The sequence below is a fragment of the Macaca fascicularis genome, chromosome 7 (genome assembly GCF_037993035.2).
Source record: "Macaca fascicularis isolate 582-1 chromosome 7, T2T-MFA8v1.1".
Lineage (NCBI taxonomy): Eukaryota > Metazoa > Chordata > Mammalia > Primates > Cercopithecidae > Macaca > Macaca fascicularis.
In genome coordinates, this window is record NC_088381.1 from 19843041 (window position 1) to 19865160 (window position 22120).

General features: G+C 47.4%; 1 protein-coding gene and 1 pseudogene across 1 annotated transcript in view; both read right to left on the bottom strand.

Annotated features, from left to right (window-relative positions):
• Positions 1-19493, bottom strand: part of TGM5 (transglutaminase 5) — a 34793-nt gene extending 15300 nt beyond the window's left edge. The window contains exons 1-6 of the mRNA XM_073998444.1: positions 19221-19493; positions 11834-12065; positions 11168-11413; positions 8360-8478; positions 5300-5428; positions 4569-4746 (exon numbers count right to left, since the gene is read on the bottom strand). Of these exons, the coding sequence (XP_073854545.1) occupies positions 4569-4746; positions 5300-5428; positions 8360-8478; positions 11168-11413; positions 11834-12065; positions 19221-19493 (1177 nt within the window). The remainder of the gene's footprint in view (positions 1-4568; positions 4747-5299; positions 5429-8359; positions 8479-11167; positions 11414-11833; positions 12066-19220) is intronic.
• A 790-nt stretch (positions 19494-20283) lies between these two features.
• LOC102130247 (ATP synthase subunit d, mitochondrial pseudogene) lies at positions 20284-20765 on the bottom strand (annotated as a pseudogene).
• Positions 20766-22120: the final 1355 nt, after the last annotated feature.

Genomic DNA, 22120 nt, shown 5'->3' on the forward strand with positions numbered 1-22120 from the left:
CTGTCGCCCAGGCTAGAGTGCAGTGGTGTGATCTTGGCTCACTGCAAGCTCTGCTTCCCAGGTTCACGCCATTCTCCTGCCTCAGCCTCCCGAGTAGCTGGGACTACAGGTGCCTGCCACCACGCCTGGCTAATTTTTGTATTTTTAGTAGAGACAGGGTTTCACCACGTTAGCCAGGATGGTCTCGATCTCCTGACCTCGTAATCCGCCCGCCTCGGCCTCCCAAAAGGCTGGGATTACAGGCGTGAGCCACCGCACCAGGCCGAAACACCTTTTGAATAAGACCCAGCCGAACCCCTGGAGCCCAAGAGGCAGAGATTAAAACATACCAGACTAATTATAATAGCTAACATTTAGATAAAACTATGTGCCAGACATCTTTCTATCTAGTCTCCATGTATTAGTCAACAACCTTACAAGGGAACATTCCATGCTATCTTATGTCAATGGAAATCAACGGAAAATAAGGCAGGTTTGTGTTTAGTCCAGGGCATTGCACAAAAGAGTTTGAACTGGGATCTAAGAAAAGGTTGCGGTAAAATAATGCACCAGGGCCTTGGCTGCAGTTCCTTCTTTAAGACGTAAGGGTAAAAACAATAAGAACAAGAGTTACTGTGTTGAAATGAAGATGAGATACTTTATAAAGGCCCCTACATAATTGAGTTAGAAAAATCTTAGATAATATCTAGCTCAGGGGTTTTCAAAAAAGCATTAAGCAGAGGGCCTTATATGCAAGCCCATCATAAGTGAGGATTTGATGTATCAAAGATATGCAAGTTGGGTTGCTTTAGTTTAAGAGGAGGGCCCAGTTTCAGTCCCAACCAGGCAGCCTCCCATCTCCCACACCCTTTCCCACCTCCCCTTCCCCTTACAGCCCCTGGGACCTTGGACCCTATTTTACAGAAGAGGGATGGTGCTGTACATCTGCTTACAGTCACACATTAGTACCTCCCAACCCTCAGCCCAAGTCATTTCTCTCCCCTACCCCACTTCCAACCCCACGCAGTTATGGGCGAGAATAGACCAGGCATATTCCCAGGATGCCTGGCTTCTTCTCAAACAACTTTCTTGAGATATAATTCGCATGCCGTAAAATTCACCCTTGTAAAGTGTACAGTTCAGTGGTTTGTAATATAGTCACAGGTTGTGCAACAATCTCTACTGTCTAACTCCAAAACATTTTCACCTCAGAAGGAAACCTCATTACAGTAGCAGTCACTCCCAACTATCCCCTCCTCCCAGCCCTAAGCAACCACACTCTACTTTCTATCTCTATGAATTTGCCTGCTCTGGACATTTCATACATATGAAATTATACACTAGGTGGCTTTTTCACACCTGGTTTTTGGGGAGTTTTCAGGTAACAAAACATCACTGTTCCCTCTGTTCTCTTGCTATCGTGCAAGGCATCCAGGCTACTTCCTAGACCTCAGCCAAGGGCTGAGGGTTCCAACCTTGTCAGAGAGTGAACGGCCAGAACAGGAAGAGCCTGAGAGCCTAGAGCTCTAGGGTGCCTGGCCCTGGGCACAGGAAGGGTAGGCCAGGGAGTTCTCTAAAATTCTCAAGTAACAGGCAACTAAATGGATGCCAAGGACACAGCACATCCCCCAAAATTATAACCTCATCTTTGATGCATACAAAGCCTCCTTTTGTGGTTTTTCTATGGGAAGTTGAAGTCAATGTGTCAACACGTAGAAAGGCCACCTGGGGAGGCAGGGCCGTAGAGGGGAGAAGCACATCTGAGTCAGACCAGAGTCCCCAGGTCACTTTAAGCCTGCTTCCTCATCTGTGAAACAGCTATAATGATATCCACTGCAGGTGGTGGTCAGGATTAGTAAAAGTGAAAGTGCCCAGTGTGTTCCTGCGGGACTTAGTGCTGGATTAATGGCAGCTGCTAGCAATGCTCATGAGGTGGTAAGGCCTGATGGTTAGCACATGGCTTGAAGAGCCAGCCAGACTCGGGTATGAGACCGACTCCGCCACTCAATCTCCTCTTCTGAAAAATGGAGATGGTAGGTCCCATCTCATAAGGTCATTTAGGTGATCAGACAAGATGACCCTAACTGATGCTTCCTGAGCACTCACTATAGCCAGGCACTATTCTAAGCACTCTCCAGTATGAAGTCACTCAATCCCTTCAATAATCCTATGAGGTAGGTACCATTACTTTCCCCACCGTACATCTGAGGAAACCGAGGCACAAGTTAAATGACTTGACCAAGGTTACTCAGCCGATCAATGGTAGTGCTGGTATGCAACCTCACGCATCTTGCCTCCAGAGTCCACATGCTTCTCAGCTACCCTAGGACATCAGGGTTTTAGCACAGTGTCTGCTGACACAAAGGAAGTCCCCAGTAAACATTGGTTACTGTGGCTATGAAATAATAACATATATATTTTCAAAAAACATGCTTTGGGAACTGTTTGAGGTTAAGGAGTTTGACTAAATCTTTAATTTTAACTTTAGTTGAAGACAGAAGCTGGGTCTTACCCATCTTGTATCCAAGAGCTCTTGGAACACAGTGAGTCCCTGGTGTAGAATAAGGACTCAATAAGTATTGCTGAATGAAGGAATGAGTTTTTCAAACTGCTGTATTTATTCATATATAACATGGTAACCCTTTTGGGGAAGGTTGGTGCTGATTGAGCTACAGGGGACCGGGCCACGTTTGACCTACTTTGACCAACCCTTTGTTTTCCAGGCCACTAAAGGGCCATGATTCTCACAAACATGTTAATTGGTCTACTGTCATTGCATAATCTCCATTCACTGGCTCCACTTCTCTCATCAAGCAGTTCCAGACAACCACACCCGACCAAACCTGGCTTACTCCTTCTACACACACATACCTGACCCATTAGATGCTAGGCTTTTCCACACACTGGAAGGTTCCCTCTCTATCTTATACAAGATCTAGTCTCTACCTGTCAGTCTTGTGCCTGCTTCCTGAAGGACTCAGACCTCTCACTTCACCAAAATCTTCATGACTTGCAGTTTCAAAGCTGTGGAATTCCTTGTTTCTTACACCTGGGCACTCTACTCATCCAACTCAACTCAATCAACTCAAGAGCTGGCTCTGCAGCTGCAGAGGAGTAAGCTTGGGACTTACTGATCATTCTCATCAACTGTGCAAAGTCACTCTCTCTCAGTGGCAACGCCTCCTCGTGCCCTTGGACAGATGCCTGGGGCTCTCTGAGCTTCCTTCAGGGAAGTTGCATTCTTCCAACAGCCCAGAGATGAGCCCAGTACATACAAGCACACGAAATGCACTAAACCTTGTCACACACGAAATTCCACCCGGAAGGCCTGAGCCCCCAATAAACACCAAGTTATGGGCAGATCTGGCACTCCTGGATTCCCCTAAAGAGTCCTGTGAGCGAAAACCTTGCTTGGCCTCTCTCCCCAGCTTAACACAACAAATAACCTGATTGCCACCCTAATCAGGATGCGCAAGCCAAGAGGCCCAGAGCTGGCCTGGGTGTGGGGCAGGGCAAGGGTGAGGACCCGGAGCAAGCACTTGGCCCTGGGTGAGGCAGAAGGCCTCCTCCTTTCACCTCCAGTGTGTGACTCATTTCCAATATCACCCCCCTTATGATTTCCTCCTTATCTCCTCCTCTTGTCACCCACAAACCAACTTCCATTTGCCGTCTTTTCCCCGCATGTATTTTTCAGTTTTTCCTCTGCTAATGTAGTATCCATTCCTTATCTGAAACGCTGACCTCACATTTTCTCCCTTCCCCTAACCCTCTAGCCGGAGTAGGGCTATCAGGCCCTCAACAACTCCAAATTCAAGGTCATTGCTTGGGCTGCCATCTTGCTCTGGCCCCATGGCCCACACCACAGCCCTGACTCACATTTCCCTTCCATGTACACATCTTCATTGAGCCCATTCTCTGTGCTCAGAAAGGACACTAATCAGTTTGTAGTTTCCTAATTACTTAGCCTCTCATCTCATTTCTGTCTTGAACCTAGACCGTTCCCAGCCAGGCTCTTAGGAATATGCTGGTAGGTTGCCTAAGCTCAGAAGAAGCAAGGGTGTCAGGCATCCTGGGACGTGTGACTGTCACTTCAGAACCATGGTCTGACATAAGCCCAGACATGTGCAGTCTGAGGTCCGTGATGAGACATTTTATTTTTTATTTTGTTTATTTATTTTTTGAGAGGGAGTTTCACTGTTGTCACCCAGGCTGGAGTGCAGTGGCATGATCTTAGCTCATTGCAACCTCCACCCCCTGGGTTCAAGCGATTCTCCTGCCTCAGCCTCCCGAGTAGCTGGGATTACAGGTGACTGCCACCATGCCCTGCTAATTTTTGTATTTTTAGTAGAGATGGGGTTTCACTATCTTGGCCAGGCTGGTCTTGAAATCCTGACCTTGGGATCCACCTGCCTCAGGCTCCCAAAGTGCTGGGATTACAGGTGTGAGCCACCATGCCTGGCCGACACATTTCAGAGGGGAAAATGTCCCTTGGTGTGAACTGTGTGGGACTGGGATGGGAATGGTTCAGAAGGCTCATACATGAGCTGCTATACCTCTGACCTTTTCATGGGGTCCTTTCTACCTCCTACCTGTGCACATGACGGCAGCAAAGACCCAGCACTGCCCATAGCGCACAGGCTGGCAGCCTGTGGCATACCACTGCTTCAGGATGGCCACGCTGCCCGTCCACTCTGCAGGGTTGGCGCCATCTGTGTAATTCTCACTCCAGTTTCCATTGAGCACCCCATTGTCATCATTGCTGTTGATCTGAAGAGAAGCCATATAGAGAAGTGTTAGAAGCATCCATTTCCTCAACACGTCATGTGTAGGCTGCCTTGGAACAGCCATGGGCCTGAGAAACAGAGGAGAGACTTTAACAGCATTTTACTGCAGACTTCCAGACTTGCTGGGGAGGACTGAGGATGGGTGTTGACTCTTCTGACTTCTGCTCCACTGTGAATTAGTTTATTATTATGTTCCTATCCACCCCTTACCCGTGTCCTCCCATCCCCTGCAAAGCTGGAGCCTACCTGTGAGACCTTTAAAAAACACTTCAGAAAAGAGGAAATTTAGAAACAACAAGACCGTTTCGCAAACCCTTTCTCAAAACAGGTAATTTGGAATTCATAGAGGTGAGGACCTACACCCAGCTATTTCAGAGCTCGGTTGAGAAAAGTTGTCACCCACATTCTGGCGTCAGTCTCATCCAAGATGGCTTTGCCAGAGGGTCCCTCTTTCACCCACTGCAGGGGACAACTGTGAGTGGGCAGGGCTCCTGCTGCACAGCGTCCCCCCTCCCCGGGCACGCCAGGGACCTCACCATGGCACACACCACTCTGCTGACGTAGACGGGGCTTCCCCGCAGGGCACAGTCTGTGGCTGGGTCAGTCTGGAAGTGCAGGCTCTTGTCCAGCAGCTTCAGGCAGATGTCTATGATTTTCTCTTCAAACTTCAGGGGGAGAGGCCGAGAGGGAAGGCACCCATGCTTGTCACGTGGGAATATGTAAAAAGTAGTGACTTGCCCCCTCAACCCCAGTGGAATATAAACTCACTTGGAAGGTAACTGTGTCAAACAGAACAGCCATGAATCTCCTCCCTTTCAGGTGTGGGGTTTCAAAGCTCTAGGGTCACAATTCAGCTGGCGTGTATGCCCTGCACACCAAATCCCTCCTCTTCACTCCAGATGACTGTTGCTACTCCTGGGTTGTTCTGGGGTTTTCCCCAGTAAGTCTGACCGATTGAAAAGGCTCCTCCACTCCTCTCAATCCCCACACTCCTAGAGCCCCAGGGGGCGTTCTTACCAAAACCAAATCCCCCTGCTTCCACACTCACCTGCTGACCCAGCTTAGCATTGGCAGCTGCTGCTGAAGTGAGGGTGCCAACCTGCCATGGCACCCGTGATTCACTGGGGCTCTAGGCTGACTAATTACATGTGAGTTAGGGAATTTCCCACTCAAGGTAGGCTGGCTCCTCCTGGTCCTTCAGACTTGGTGTGAATGCCACTCTGTTTGAGGCCTTCCCCGAGCCTGAGCCTGCTTTAGCTCCACAGCCCTGGGTATGTCCCCTCTCCTCATAAGACTCGGCTATGTGATATAGTCAAGTCCGTCTTTTCCTGCCTGAGTCTCGGCACTGCTCCAGTCCAGTTCCCTTCACAACTCTGGACCTTAGGCCTGGCACAGTGCGCAGCACATTACAGAAACTCTGTACCTCCTTGTAGAACGCGTGTAAAAGAATGCATTCACTCCTGTGCAATGCTGGGCAACACGCAGAATTAGGAGGCTTCTCTGATCAATCTTCCCCAGAGGATAGTCTGATCAGCTCACTTTTCTGTTTTACAATTTTCAAAGGCCCCCTACAGCTTAGAGAATCAAAGCTCTGACCTCCTTCAGTAGGCACATAAGTTCCTCCCAGATCTGGCCCCAACCTCTCTCTCCAGCCTCAGGTCTCAATAATCGCCGTCCCCACCCCCTCCATCCCCACCATTATTTCTTCAGCAACACCAAATTCCTGCACTGGGCCGAACCGTTTCCCACCCTCATGTCTTTGCTCATGCCTTCCCTCTGTCTGGGATGTTTTTCCCACCATCCTTCACTTGGCTAACTCAGTTCAAACATCTCCTCTCCGAGGAAGAGTCCATGATACTCCCACGCCCAACCAAGAGCTCTTCCCTTGGCTCTCAGAACACTGTGCCCCTCTCTCTCAGTCTTTATATATTCCACTGTGTGATAAGCGACCTGTTTATGTGTCTGAGTCCCCGTTACACTGTAAGATCAGGGACAATGTTGTATTCATTTTCATATATCTAGCACTTAGCACCCTGCCTGACACTGAGCAGGCAACCAATATACACTTAATGAAGAAGAAAGACAGAAATAGGCCGGGTGCCATGGCACACACCTGTAATCCCAACACTTTGGGAGGCCGAGACGGGAGGATCACTTGAGCCCAGGAGTTTGAGACCAGCCTGGGCAATATAGTGAGACCTCGTCTCTGCAAAAACTAAAAATATTAGCCAGGCGTAGTGGGGCATGCCTTTAGTCCCAGCTACTCAGGAGCCTGAGGTAGGAGAATCACTTGAGTCCAGGAGGTCAAGGCTGCAACGACCTATGATGTCGCCACTGACCTCCAGCCTTGGTGACAGAGCAAGATGATGTCTCAAAAACAAAAACAAGACAACAACAAAAAAAGAAAGACAGAAACAGAGGGACCCAGGGCTGAGAGAGCAGCAACCCCTCACCTCTGTTTCTCACAGAGGGCAGCCAACTCCTGTCCAGGTCTCTCCATGATGCCCAATCTGCCCATGTTGAGTGAGGACCGGGGGTGTGAGTTGGGGCCAGTTGGGACCACTATCTCTCGTCTTGGCTGTAGCCAACTCTGGGCCCAGGCTGGGGCTGGAAGGACACATGTGTTGGAGTTCTATTTGGGCAGGTCCAGGGGAGAAATTCATATCAAGCTGAGACAAGGCTCCACGAGGATCCCCAGGGTTTCCCAGCTGACAGCCTTCCGAGTGGCCGAGAGCTGATCCCTCCCTCCCACAGTGCTCTTGGCGTGGGGCTCAGCCTCGAGAGCCCTCTTCCTTGCCTGTTGCTGGACTTCCTGAAGCCCCTGCTGCAGGCTGAATTTGAAAAGAGAGGCAGGCTTTTAGAAAGGCAGGAGGTGCAGAGCATTGCAATTAATATGATGTTATTTTTACATATAAAGTAGCATTTTAGAATGTGTGTAGAAAACAAAATGTAGAGGAACATACACCAAGCTGGTGATGGTGCTTGGGATGACCTTCATGTATCCATTTTTGTAATGTCTCTTTGCAAAGCTTTTTAAACAATCATGTATTAACTTTCATAATTAAAAAGATATCTCATCAAAAAGACACATAAATAGAGAGACAATAGCCACGGGGAGGGAGACGCATTGCTGCTCATCAGTCCTGCTTCTGGCTGAAACATTCAAGGGCAAGTTGTCCTTGGTGTGACAGAATTGATGCTAGGGTCAGTCACCAGGGGTTGTGAGGATGAAGTGAGAGAGTGGAAAATGGGACCCGAAAGGAAAAACAGTTTAATGAACCCAAATGCCATCATCACTGACGTGGTGCTTATCATGCCCTCGTCCTCACTCTCATGCTCAGTAGAATTCCTGGGTAAGGGGCCTTTAACTGCCCTTTCCCTTAGCTCCTGTTGTCCAAATCAGACATGATCAGCAAGGGACAGACCCTCCCACTCCCTGTGGCTGCTCCTTGGGCAACCTGGGCTCACAACACACATCTTCCTCGTGCCATTTAGTGAGCGTTGGTCAGCAGTTCTAGGTGAACCTCACGTGCGCCTTGCTCCCTCTCCCCACAAGCTCAGGGCCGGGATGGGCCATAAGCAGGGCTGAGACTCACCTGTCCGTAGTTCCAGGGACACGGGCGGATCCAGTTCTTGCTGCCTTGGTAGATGAAGCCATAATCATTCATGACATACTCCTGCCTCTGGGGCTCACTGTCCAAGTAGACAGCATCCTCTAGGAACCAGAGTGGGAGGGCACGAAGCAGAAAAGTCACCTTTCCCTTCCTGCCCCATTCTCATCCCCATAGTCCCAGAGGAAACAGCTCTGGAGCAAGCGCCCCTGGCGACACCAAGAGGGGCACGAGGCGGTGGGTCTTAGGGAGTCCACGCTCCCAACACCACCAACAGGTTCAATATGAACACGAGGTGGAATAATAAAAATTCACCTTTGCTGGAATTTCTTGGTTTACAAAGCACATTTACATCCTATCCCCATTTTAAGGTTGAGGAAACAGGCTCAGAGTGATTAAGTAAATTGCCCAAATCACACATCAGTACAGAGCTGGAAATTGAACACAGCCCGCTGGTTCCATATTCTGTGCTCTTTCTGCTACACTAATCTTGGTTGGAAGAGAGCAAACCAGACCTTAAGGGTTGGCCTTGACCTCATTATTCTTTTTGTAGGTATTTAATCTAGGCAAAGCATTTCATATGTGCACAAAGATTTAGACACTAAGCTGTTTGTCTGAGTGCCGTTTGTGATACTGCGAAGCTGGAAACCACCCACGCCCTATTCTTGGGGAGTAGTTAGTTAGCTTCGGTACAGCTCCACCGTGGAATTCCATACCGTAGAGACGTAAGGCAGCAAAATCGTGTACATGGACGTGGAAATCTGTATGTGATACATGAAGTCTCTACAGACTATGAACCATGTTTACAGCACGAATGTATATATATATACACATACATACACATGCTGCCCATATGAACAGAGGGTTTTGAAGCCGATTCAAAACTATCTTAATATTAGGTTGGTGCAAAAGTAATTGCGATTTTTGCCATTGAAAGTAATGGGGCCTATCTGAGGGTGGAGGGTGGGAGGAAGGTAAGGATTGAAAAACTACCTGTTAGGTAATATGCTGATTACCTGGGTAACAAAATAATGCGTACATCAAACCAAACCTCTGTGATGTGCAGTTTACCTACATAACAAACCTGTACATGTACCCCTGAACCTAAAATAAAAGTTTAAAATTATCTTTTTAAAGTTAAGAACAAACAAAAGGCGATGGGCGCAGACGTCCTCCTCACAGGGTTCTGGAACTGTCTGGAAGTTCTGCCTGACCCTGAGGGAAAGGTGCCCTCCTCAGAGGCAGCCTCAGACACAGCCTGATAGGAGGCTGGTGCAGGAGGCCTCATTGCTGAGATGTATTTTATTGAGGGTTTGGGCCAGTGTGGCAAGAAGCTGCAGGTTTATGGTTGAGACCACACAGCCCCCTCCTCTCAGCCAGGGCCAGCAGTGACTTGAGCTACAGGGTGAGGCTTCCTAGACTATACCCTCCCGTCCTGCAGCACCAGAGGGCACTTCAGCCCCCGCCAACCCTAGGCCCAGTGTTGGGTCTCCCCAGGGCCTGGGTGTGGCACAAGCTCAAGAGAGAAGGCCCCACCATTAACGCTTTTCTCCCCACTGCTCAGAAGGCCCTCAGAGAGAAAGAGAGAGACAGAGAGAGAGAGAGAGAGAGAGAGAGAGGAGACAGAGACAGGGAAAACAGTCGACTGGCCCTCCTGGATCCCATGGCAGGGTCTCTCCACCTGGCTGATGGGTGAGCATTCTGAGCCATTCAGGGACAGGGAAGTGGGAAGTGGTTAGAGGCGTTAGAACCCAGCCAGGGCTCTGGGTCCTGATGTGACCCAGGAGGCCTCCTTGGGATAAGGCTGGGGGAAAAGGTAGAAAGAGAGGGAAGATGGGAAGGGGATCATCCCCTAAGTCAGAAGCCAGACTTGCGAGTCTGGCCTCTGCTCAAAGGCACAGCAGATCCATTCTCTACCCCGATCCCTTCTGCCCACATCGTGTCCTTGTGTCTGCCTATGTATCTAGCCCTGTCCCCAACTAGATTTAGAGGTCAGGGCTTGAGAGACAGGTAGTTTGAGAGATTCACTGTGACTTTGTTTATAGAAGAAGAAGAAGAAAAAAACAAAAACTGGAAACAGCCAAAATGCCCATAGAGGACTAGTTAAAAATATCTAGTGCATCCAAACAGTGGAATAATTGTAGCTGTTAAGAAGAATGCTCCGATAGGAAAATGTGCCCAAAGTTGAATTGTTAAATTAAAAAAAAAAAGAAGCTGGAGAATGGTATGTATTACATAATCTCACTTACCCTGTGTGTTGTAGAATCACACACACACAGGGGCGTACGTATTCGATTAAGCATAGAACACTTTGGTAAAACTACAAAAGAGAATGTTAAAGGTGAATGGAATCTGGAAGGATAGAACTGCTGTTGAATGGAACTTAGAGACTGGGAGGCTTTACTTTTTACTTTATACTTTTCTTTCTTTTCTTTAAACCCTTTCCTTCATTTCATAAATACTTAATGCAGTGCATTCATTACTTTTATAACGAAAAAAACTCTAGTTAACTTAAAATGTATGATGAAGGTAGATGTTATTCATGATCAAACTTAATTGTAACAGTTTTTCTGTTTAAGCAAAAATGATTTAGTTTATAACTTGAAAATTCTAAATAAGTAAATGAATAGCAAGGTTCCGCCCTAATTGGTGGTGGTTGGGGCGGATGCTGAGTGCAGGGAATTTGGGAGGCTCTGGGTGGCCCGGGAGCCGGGTCTAGAAATCCTTGAGCCTGTCTCTCTGGCAGCACTGACAGAAGAGAAAGGAGGGCCCCGCATGGGCACCCTGCCTTACCCGGGCACCAGGGATTGAAGAGCAGGATGAACTCCCCGAGCTGGTAGGCCGTCACAGACCCCTGGAAGGAGTCGATGTGGATTTTCAAGAGGTACCGACCCACGGCCGCCGTGGGAGGAGCGCACAAGCTCACTTCTGTGGAGGTGGCCCCATTGGTCTCCAGCCAGGCGATCCAGGGACTGGGGCTGTGATGGCGTGCCAGGCTGAACACAGCCCGAGTCCCCAAGGCCAGGTCTGGCAGTGGTCCTAGGAGGGAAGTAGAGCTGAGGCCTTCTATGGCGACCTCCAAACCCCCGAAAATCCCCTCCCAGACACACACAGTTAGCCCCTGCGAGCCAGCTGGGGTTCTTTTTTTTTTTTCTTTTTTTGAGACGGAGTCTCGCTCTGTCACCCAGGCTGGAGTGCGGTGGCCGGATCTCAGCTCACTGCAAGCTCCGCCTCCCGGGTTTACGCCATTCTCCTGCCTCAGCCTCCCGAGTAGCTGGGACTACAGGCGCCCACCACCTCGCCCGGCTAGTTTTTTGTATTTTTAGTAGAGACGGGGTTTCACCATATTAGCCAGGATGGTCTCGATCTCCTGACCTCGTGATCCGCCCGTCTCGGCCTCCCAAAGTGCTGGGATTACAGGCTTGAGCCACCGCGCCCGGCCCCAGCTGGGGTTCTTACCAGTCTCAACCACGAAGATGATGTTGTCCAGGCCTGGCTGGAAGCCCCGGTACCTGAAGTACAGGGTGAGGTTGAAGGCCTGGCCCCGGCGAACAAGGAGGTGGTCAACAGTGATCTCTTCCGTGTGGTGCCGCACATTATTTCTGGAGCTCTGAAGGTCTGTGAGGGCCACTTCAAGCCCTGCAATGGGGCAGCCAGGGTTAGACAAAAGAGTGGGGTTGTGGAGCCAATCCTACCTACCACTTACTAGTTCCGCAAACTTGAGAAAGTAACTTAGCCTGAGTCTCAGTTTCCACATCAGTAAAATAGAGTCCGTAAGATCAGCCTGCCAGGGTGAGGATGAGGATTTAATGAGGTTCCAGGCACACACGTTTCTCTTTCTTCCTTCCTCTCCTCTCTCTCTGACCTCTATCTTCTTCTCCCTTACACACTCCAGAGGGGCATGGTTTTCTGCCTCTGTCCAAGTCCTTCTGTAGACCTGGCCAAGTCTGATTGCTCCCTTCAGCCTCACATGGCTTCAGATTCACCCCAGCATCCACTTTCTTGGACTCAAGTTAACAGTCTCACTTGCCCCTGTACTAGCCTCCAGGTCTGGGGAGCTACTCCTTGGTTTAGCTGCCCTGGGGTTAACTTTCCTTGGACTAGCTGCTCTTCTTTTCTTTTTTTTTTCTTTTTTGAGATGGAGTCTCACACTGTCGCCCAGGCTGGAGTGCAGTGGTGTGATCTCAGCTCACTGCAAGCTCCGCCTCCCGGGTTCACGCCATTCTCCTCCTGCCTTAGCCTCCTGAGTAGCTGGGACTACAGGCACCCGCCACCACACCCGGCTAAATTTTTTGTATTTTTAGTACAGACGGGGTTTCACCATGTTAGCCAGGATGGTCTCGATCTCCTGACCTCGTGATCCGCCTGCCTCGGCCTCCAAAAGTGCTGGGATTGCAGGCGTGAGCTACCGTGCCTGGCCGCTAGCTGCTCTTCTTTTAGCCATCTGCTGGCTCTTTTTTTTTTTTTTTTTTTTTTTTTGAGACGGAGTCTCACTCTGTCGCCCAGGCTGGAGTGCAGTGGCCGGATCTCAGCTCACTGCAAGCTCTGCCTCCCGGGTTCACGCCATTCTCCTGCCTCAGCCTCCAGAGTAGCTGGGACTACAGGCGCCCGCCACCTCACCCGGCTAGTTTTTTTGCATTTTTTTAGTAGAGACGGGGTTTCACCGTGTTAGCCAGGATGGTCTCGATTTTCTGACCTCGTGATCTGCCCATCTCGGCCTCCCAAAGTGCTGGGATTACAGGCTGGAGCCACTGGCCATCTGCTGGCTCTCTGACCACCACAGGCCGTGTGCTCAGTGCCCTGGGAGCTTGGATGCTGATGACAGTCAAAGAAAGTTCCATTCCCCACCTTCTGGAGACTCTGCCAAAACACAGACTGACCTCACTAGTCTCTGCCAGAAGGGTCTGTGTTTGATTTTTCCATGTTTGACCATGGTTCTGCCATGGTCCCAGTCACCTGGTGGGCTCACAGCCTTTAAATCACCATTGGCTCACCCATCTCCTTCTCAGCCTATGCCCATTCACATGTCACTAACTCTCTTCATGCCTGCCATTAAAATATCTCTGGTGTCTATCCATCCCTTTCCACATTCACATAATTCCAATGTCTTCTCATACCTAGTGACCGTAATAGCCTCCATGAGGTCTCCTGCCTCCTGTCTCTCTCCCCATCTCCCATCTCTTAATGCAGTATCAGATTACCTTTCCTCAAGACAATTTAATCATGCCATTCTTTTGCTTTACAAGTTCTGAGATCTCCTACAGTCTATCATATAAAAGGCTCATTCCTTAACTTGACACGACTTTTCATACTTGGCCTTAGCTTATTCTTGCATTCTCACTTCTCATCATTCCCAGCATTGGCCCTCTCCTCTAGCCAATCTATCCCCAAGCAAATCCCTGTCTTTGTATTTGCTGTTATAGCCCCAACTCAGAATGGCCCCTCACTCTAACCAAATTCCAACTCTCCTCCAATACCCACCTGCTCTATGAAGCCTGCCTCAATTGGCCAACCCTTCTTTCCATCACCTACTGAGCTATACACTTAACTGAATCGCTCATTTGCTTAATTGACAAGTTAATTTACATGCCAGGCTCATGTGTTCATTTATATAAACATGTAAGGGTTAGGATGAGGTGTTCAGATGATTTTCTTTTCTTTTTTTTTTTTTTTTTTTGAGACGGAGTCTCGCTCTGCCACCCAAGCTGGAGTGCTGTGGCATGATGTCGGCTGACTGCAAGCTCCGCCTCCCAGGTTCACGCCATTCTCCTGCCTCAGCCTCCCGAGTAGCTGGGACTACAGGCGCCCACCACCACACCTGGATAATTTTTTGTATTTTTTAGTAGAGACAGGGTTTCACCGTGTTAGCCAGGATGGTCTCGATCCCCTGACCTTGTGATCTGCCTGCCTCGCCCTCCCAAAGTGCTGGGATTATAGGCGTGAGCCACCGCACCTGGCCCCAGATGTTTTTCTTAGCTACTTTTTTATGTGTCTGTCTTTTGCCTCTAGATAAAAGCCAATAAGTACAGAGACTTAGCTGCTTTGTCTTGGTTGTATTTAGACTTTTTAAAAGTGAACCAATGCATTCAACGGAATCCAACCTTCTTTCATGATAAAAATACTCAACAAACTAAGAATAGAAGGGGACTTCCAGCTAGGCGCGGTGGCTCACGCCTGTAATTCCAGCACTTTGGGAGGCCGAGGCGGGTGGATCACAAAGTCAGGAGTTCAAGACCAGCCTGGCTAAGATGGTGAAACCCCATCTCTACTAAAAATACAACAATTAGCTGGGAGTGGTGGTGGGTCCCTGTAATCCCAGCTACTTGGGAGGCTGAAGCAGAGAATTGCTTGAACCCGGGAGGTGGAGGTTACAGTGAGCCAAGATCGCACCACTGCACTCCAAAGCCCACAGCCAATACCATACTTAATAGTAAAAGACTGGATGCTTCCTTGCTAAGATAAGGAACAAGACAAGAATGCCTGCTGTTGTCACATCTATTTAACATTCTACTAGAGGTTCTAGCTAGGGCTATTAGGCAAAAAGGAAAAAAAAAAAAGAAAGAAAGAAAGAAAGAAAAGGAAAAGAAATCAAAGACAAACAGATTGGAAAGAAGTAAAATTGTTTCTATTTACATGTGACATAATCTTATATATAGAAAATCCTAAGGAACCCGCCAAAAAAATAGAATTAATAAATGAATTCAGCAAGGTTGTAGGACACAATATCAATATACAAAAACCGATTGTATTTTTATACATTTGCAAAGAGTAACCTGAAAATAAAATTAAGAAAACAATTCCATTTATAGCAGCATCAAAAAGAATGACTTAGTAAATTTAACAAAAGAAGGGCAAAACCTATACCACAAAACATCATCGAAAGAAATTAAAGAAGACCTAAATAAATAAAAAGACATTCCATCTTCATGGATTGGAAGGCAATATCATTAAAATAACAAGTTTTTCTACAGATTCAACACAACCCCTAACAAAATCCCAACAGCCATTTTGTAGAAATTGACAAGTGGATCCTAAAATTCATATGGAAATACAAGGGATCCATACTATCCAGACAATGCTGAAAAGTGAAAACAAAATTAGAGGAGTGGCACTTCTTGATCAAGGCAATGTGGTAGTGGCATAAGGATAGACATATAGATCAGTGGAATAGAACTGAGAGTCTAGCAAGAAACTCACATTTACAGGCAATTGATCTTTGACAAGGGTGCCAAGACAATTCAATGGGGGAAAGAATGCTCTTTTCAAAAAGTGGTGCTGGGACAAGTGGATATCCACATGCAAAAGAATGAAGTTGGATGCATAACTCACACCATTTATTAAAAATTAACTCACAATGGATCAAAGACCTAAACATAAAAGCTAAAGCTATGAAACTCCTAGAAGAAAACATAGATGTAAGTCTTCGTGATCTTAGACTAGGCAACAGTTTCTCAGATATGACAGCAGAAGTACAAGCAGTGAGAGAAAAACCAAATGAAGTGGACCTCATCAAAATAATAATTGTTTGTCTTCGAGAACATTGTCAAGAAAGTGAAAAGAACACCCACAGAATGTTAGGAAATATTTGTAAATCATATATCTGGTAAGGGACTTATATCCAGAATACTTTTAAAAAATTCATATAACTCTACAATAAAAAAGACAACTCAAATTTAAAATGGGCAACGGACCTAAACACACATTTCTCCAAAGGAGATACGCAAAAGGCTAATAAGTACATGAAAAGAGGCTCAACATCATTAGTCCTAGGGAAATACAAATGAGATACCATCTTGCCTCCACTAGGATGACTATAATAACAAGTGTTAGTGGAGATGCAGAGAAAGTGGAATCCTCATACATTGCTGATGGGGTTGTAAAATGGTGCAGCACTTTGGAAAACAGTCTGGAAATTCCTCAAGACATTCAACAAAGAGTTACCATATGACCTAACAATTCCATCCCCAGGTATATACCCAAGACAAATGAAAACACATTCACATAATATCTGAATAATGATAGCAGTATTATTCATAATAGCCAAAAAGTAGAAACAACTCAATTGTCCATCAACTGAAGAAAAGATAAACAAAATGATATGTCATACAAAGGAATGTCATCTGGCTGTAAAAAAAGAATGCTTAACATACCAAATATGGATGAACCTTGAAAATACTGTGCTAAGTGAAAGAAGTCAGTCAGACATAAAAAGACACATATTATATGATTATATTTATATGAAATGTCCAGAATAGGCAAATTCATAGAGACAGAAAGTAGATTAGGGTTTGCTAGGGGCTAAAGAAAGGTGGAATGGGATGTGACTGCCAATGTGTATGGGATTTCTTTTTGAGGTAACGGAATGTTCTGGAACTAGATAGTGGCGATGCTTGCAAAACTTTGTGAGTATATGAAAAACCACTGAATTGTGGACTTTATAAAGGTGAACTTGATGGTATATGAATTATATCTCAATAAAGTTGTTATAAACAAATATGAACCAAATTGTACCAAAATACCCTAATAAGTATTAAACTTTGTCTTAAATCTCTTTGAGTGCTTTTGATTACTTCAACACACATCTTTTTCATAAACTAGTTTTTCATTATAAAGAAATTAAGCATAATGATCAGCATATTGTAGGTACTCAGATTTGCTAGGTTGAATAGAATTCTCTATCTTTTGCAAAATCACCCTGTACTTATTTCAGATTTCAGATTTAATCAACATCTTATTGAAGACCTATCTACTATGTGCCAGGCACTGTGCCAGGTATGCTAGGACAGTTATCTCATTTAATCTTCATCGCATCCTTGGAGGGACAAAATGTCATGTCATCCACACTTGGAGATGAGAAAACTAAGGTTCAGGTGGGTTAAATATCTTGCCTACGGTTAAACCAGATTCCTGAGCCCAGTCCAGTGCTCTTCCCATCACCCAACAGCTGTTGCCCACTGTTGACTTTCACTCATGATCAAAAAATGTCCACACCCACTGCCAGCTAAGAAAGCACTTGGCTTTTACCTAATAGTGGAAAAAGAAGCTCACCCCTTTTGGAGACCAATTGATTAGACAGCACTAACTGGCTGCAGTTCAGGTTGGGCACATGACTCAGGCTACTCAGCAGGCATGGCAGCATCTGCCTGGCAGCAAGTGCTGGGGCAGAATTCCATCCTCTAGAGACATCCTGGGCCATGTTAATCCCTGCCTAAGACAGGGATGACTCTTCAGCCCAGGTGCCTTCTATTCAAATAGGAGGTTCATTGGCTACTGGGCATATTTGTTTTCCTTGAGGTGAGAAGAGAATTGGGTGAAATGATCAGGAAATAAACAGAGATTGTAGAAAAACTTTTTAAAGTAAGTGATCTTCGTAGTTATCCTAGAAAGACACTCCCACATGAGCACACAGAGGCATGGATAAGGATGTTCCTTGCAATATTGCTCGTGTAACTGGAAAATTGAAAGCAACCTAAATGCCCATCAATAGGGGACTGGATTAGAAATTACTTGCACTGATACTATGGGAAAAGTTGAGGTAGATCTATAGGTACTGACTGGTATGGACAGAGCTCCCAGACATACTGTGTAGTGAAATAAATCAAGTTGCAGAAATATACATACAACATGATGATACCATGGATATACCAAAAAAGACCACACATGCTAATCCTATGTATTACATTGAGTAAATATATGTCTGAATGTAAATGTGCAGACAAAAGACAGGTAACAGTGTTCACTCTGGAGATGAGGTTGCCATTGGGGATGGCAGGCAGAGGACTATAGTCTATAGTCTATAGATAGACTATATCTATAATTATTGATTTATTTTACTCCAACTATGTATTCCCATCTTTATTGTGCAATTAAAAGTTATGAAAATTTTAAAACAAAAATTTAAACACAAGAAGTAATAAATATGGGGCCAGGTGCAGTGGCTCACGCCTGTAATCCCAGCACTTTGGGAGGCCGAGGCAGGAGGATCACAAGGTCAGGAGTTTGAGACCAGCCTGACAAACATGATGAAACCCCGTCTCTACTAAAAATGCAAAAATTAGCTGGGCGGGATGACGCGCGCCTGTAATCCCAGCTACTCAGGAGGCTGAGGCAGGAGAATCGCTTGAACCTGGGAGGCGGAGGTTGCAGTGAGCTGAGATCACGCTACTGCACTCCAGCCTGGACGACAGAGTGAGACTCCGTCTCAAAAAAAAAAAAAAAAAAAAAGTAATAAATAAAGGTAAGGCTGTTACAGTTGTAGAGGAAGTTGAAAGCTTATTCCTCTGAATGATTTCAACTGACGATTTAATCTTCATAGCAGCTCTTTCCAGAGAGAAGGGGATGATATAGCGAGAAGGCTGGCGATGGGAAGATTAGCTAAGATAAGAAATAGACCCTCGGAAATGGAGGAGAAAGAGAAGATATGAAGATTCAGAGAACTTAAGAGCTGGAAGACAATTTCAAGATTGTCTGATCCAATCTCTCCTTTTTCAGGCAAGGGGGTTGGAAACTAGAGGCAAAGTGACCATCCGATGTCAAAGGATCAGCTAGTAGCTGAGAAGGACAGAAACCCTGACCCCCTCATCCCTGGTCCTGCCCTGTCCCACCTGGCTATGGAGGCAGGCATGTTAGCATGCAGCTGTGTGGCTGTGTTTACCTGTCAACCTCTACGCTGGTGGTTCTCAAGCCACGGATGAATACTGAGGTTTCTGGGGTTCTTGCTTTTTCTGACTCAGTTCTGTATTTACTTCTTTATTTCTCTGAATACACCCTCCACCCCTTGACTTCCTACAGTCTCTCTCTGTCCTCTTTATCCCTGAACTCCAGTGGCCACAGGGGCTTTCCCTACCTTGGGCCATGGTGGCTGCCTCCGGTTCCTGGGATGCTCCCCACAGAACAGCTGGGCGGTCTGGAGCTTCAGCAAACTGGTGCCAGAGTGTCTGCTTCCCCTTCCATTGGAAGACTCCAGGAGAACCGAAGGCGGGGCTGGACTGCTGCACTGCCACCTGATTACCAAGCAGATCACAACTGGTTTGCTCACTTGCCCTCGCGTTTTTCTTGGCGGTGTTGCTGGATTGAGAGGAGGTGTGGAAGCTGGTGAACTGTCACAGCCTTGTGCCATGTAGGCCTTTGATAGCTCTTGAGCAATAGGGCATTCCCAGGCAGGTGCTGTGCTGTGGTGGAGAAGTCAGGAGGGAGAAGCGAGCTGATGGGCCTGCCAGAGGGATGCAGGGGGCTGCTGGAAGTAGCATCAGGGTCCCAAGACTCTGCTCACACCGTAAAGCACCTCACTGAGCTGAGAACCCTGCCAGGTAACCAAGGCCTTTCTCTTATCCTGAAAAGTCACTTCCTGAACTTTAAATGCAAACAGAACCACTCTGTCTGGATCCCCTTTAATATGATTTCACTGTACTTAGCTTCGGCAGTGGCATTGTCTTGCGTGAGACCTGGCAGGTCCAGGACAAATCACAAACAAAAGCAAATAATCACAAATAAAATAGAGGAAGAAAAATTGGGAGAATTTGTGGAGGAGGTTTGGAAATAGGTGAGAGGGCGGGAATGCAGGTGAGCAAGGGCCTTGATCCTAGGAAGAAAGGCACAAGCCCTTTCGTAGGGAGAAAAGCGCAGGTGGAAGGAGAGAGAGGACAGGAGAGGGAAGGGCTCTGCCTGTGGAGTGGGTGGGACCCCCGTGCCCACCCTGTCTTTCTGTGCCCTGGGCACTTCTCCCCACATCCCCTGCTTTGTGGGTCCTTCTCTCTTGGGAACCTCATTCACCAGCATTGTCCTCCCTTCTGTATTTTCAATTCTCTCTGTCTCCACTCAGCTTTTTAAAAAAAAATTATATAATTATTTTTATTTTTAATGTCCAGAATGTGTAATATAAGGGCCAGAGCTTCTTCCTGGACTTAATTTTATAAATTCTTGATTGGTTGGTGAGACCAATAGGGATACTTTTTCTTGTCTAATTTGGTGTCTGGGAAAGCTTCATTCAAGTCCTTAGTGGACTGATCAAATGGAATTAAGTTCCTCATCTTCTCCAGCTGTTTCTCATACTCTCCAACCCTGCCTTTGAGAGAGACACCCACTCAGCACAAGTTTTCCCATCTTCTTTTTCTTCAGCATCCACCTGGGCAGTATATTTATCCTCTGGTACAGGAAACTTCAGGGCATTAAACTTCTTCTCAAAGTCATCCACCAAGCCTGCTTTGGCCACATTGGCCTTATAGTAAGCCCAGTCAATAGCTGGTGGATTCTCAGGTAAAGTAGCCAGCCTGGAGGTGAAGGTCTCATTCCAGGATTTCAGGGAATTTGCAGTGGCCTTTTGGTTTCGGGGTATCGTCTCTGCAAAAGCTACCCAGTCAATGGTTTTTAGAGCAAGTTTTCACCCAGCCATCCTGGTATCCTTCACCGACCCTGGCAGCCCATGGTCCACACTCCACTCACCTCTTACAGCTTATAGGGTATATGTGCACAAATGCAGTTCACTATTTTAACACAGCACATCCACCTTCAACTCTCATCCCCAGTTCCCCGGCAGCCCCTGCCCTTTCTCTGAACTCCACTTCTTGGCCAAGCTCCTTGCCCACTGCTTTGCCTCCCACCACCCCTCACCCGCTGCGGGCTGCCTTCTGTCTCACGGCTGCCTCGACATCACGCTCATCTCCCCGCTCTGAAGGCTGGGCACTGGGCGCCTTTCCTGCTCTTACATTGCAAGGCCTCCTGCAGCCCTGCCGGTACTGACCACTCCTCCTGGGCTGAGGAGACTTCTCTCTCTTGGTCGTCTGCCTGTCTCCCCATCCACACTGTCCTCTTCCTCTCAGTCCCCGTCACAGCTTTCCCTCCTCGAACTGGTGCCTCCCAGGGATCTGTCCCCATCTCCTCTCTTCTCACTCTACTGGCTCCCGCGTGACACTGGGGACCCCCAGAACTGTGTGCTGCAGAGGACCTTCTGCTGGACAGCTCTGCTGGGGGAACCTTGGACACTTCACAGGCTAGGAGCCCAAATGGAACTCCTCCTCTTGCTCCTTCCTCTCAAAATACCTGCCCTTCCTCTTACAAGTCTAGTCTTGGTGAGTGAGGACACTGTCCATCCATCACTCCAGGGGACACCTGCATGCCACCTTGTACTTCCCTGCTTCCTGACCTCCCTTTAGCCCATCAGTCCAGCCCAATTCCTGATGCTGTCCTGAAACTGTGCCCCTTGCTCTGCCTTCATGGAAGCCCCTGCTTACCTGGACAACTCCTAACCAGTTTCCCATTCACCCTTTCTCCAAATGAGTCACCAGTGATTTTTCTGAAGTGCCAATTCCATCAGGTTGCTCCCCTGCTTAAGATCCCACAGTGGGTAGAGTCCAGACTTCTCAGCACCACCCTCAAGGCCTGGAGGGTCTTCTCCTGCCCACCTGGAGGCCAAGCAGGCTGGCCCCCTCTCTCCTGCACCTCCCTCTCTCTTGCATGTATCAGCTTCTCTCTTTCTCAAATGTCCTCCTCTCACTTGTCTATTTTCTCCAGTACCCAGGCTCAAGCATCCCCCCTTCAGGAAGTCTTCCTGACACCCTTCCTCTGCTGCACCTGCATTTCCTATTAGCCAACTCATGCCTCAACATTATAAATACTTATCTGTCTTGCCCCCAGTCACCCTGGAGGGCATGGGCACCGCCGGGCGCGGTGGCTCAAGCCTGTAATCCCAGCACTCTGGGAGGCCGAGACGGGCAGATCACGAGGTCAGGAGATCAAGACCATCCTGGC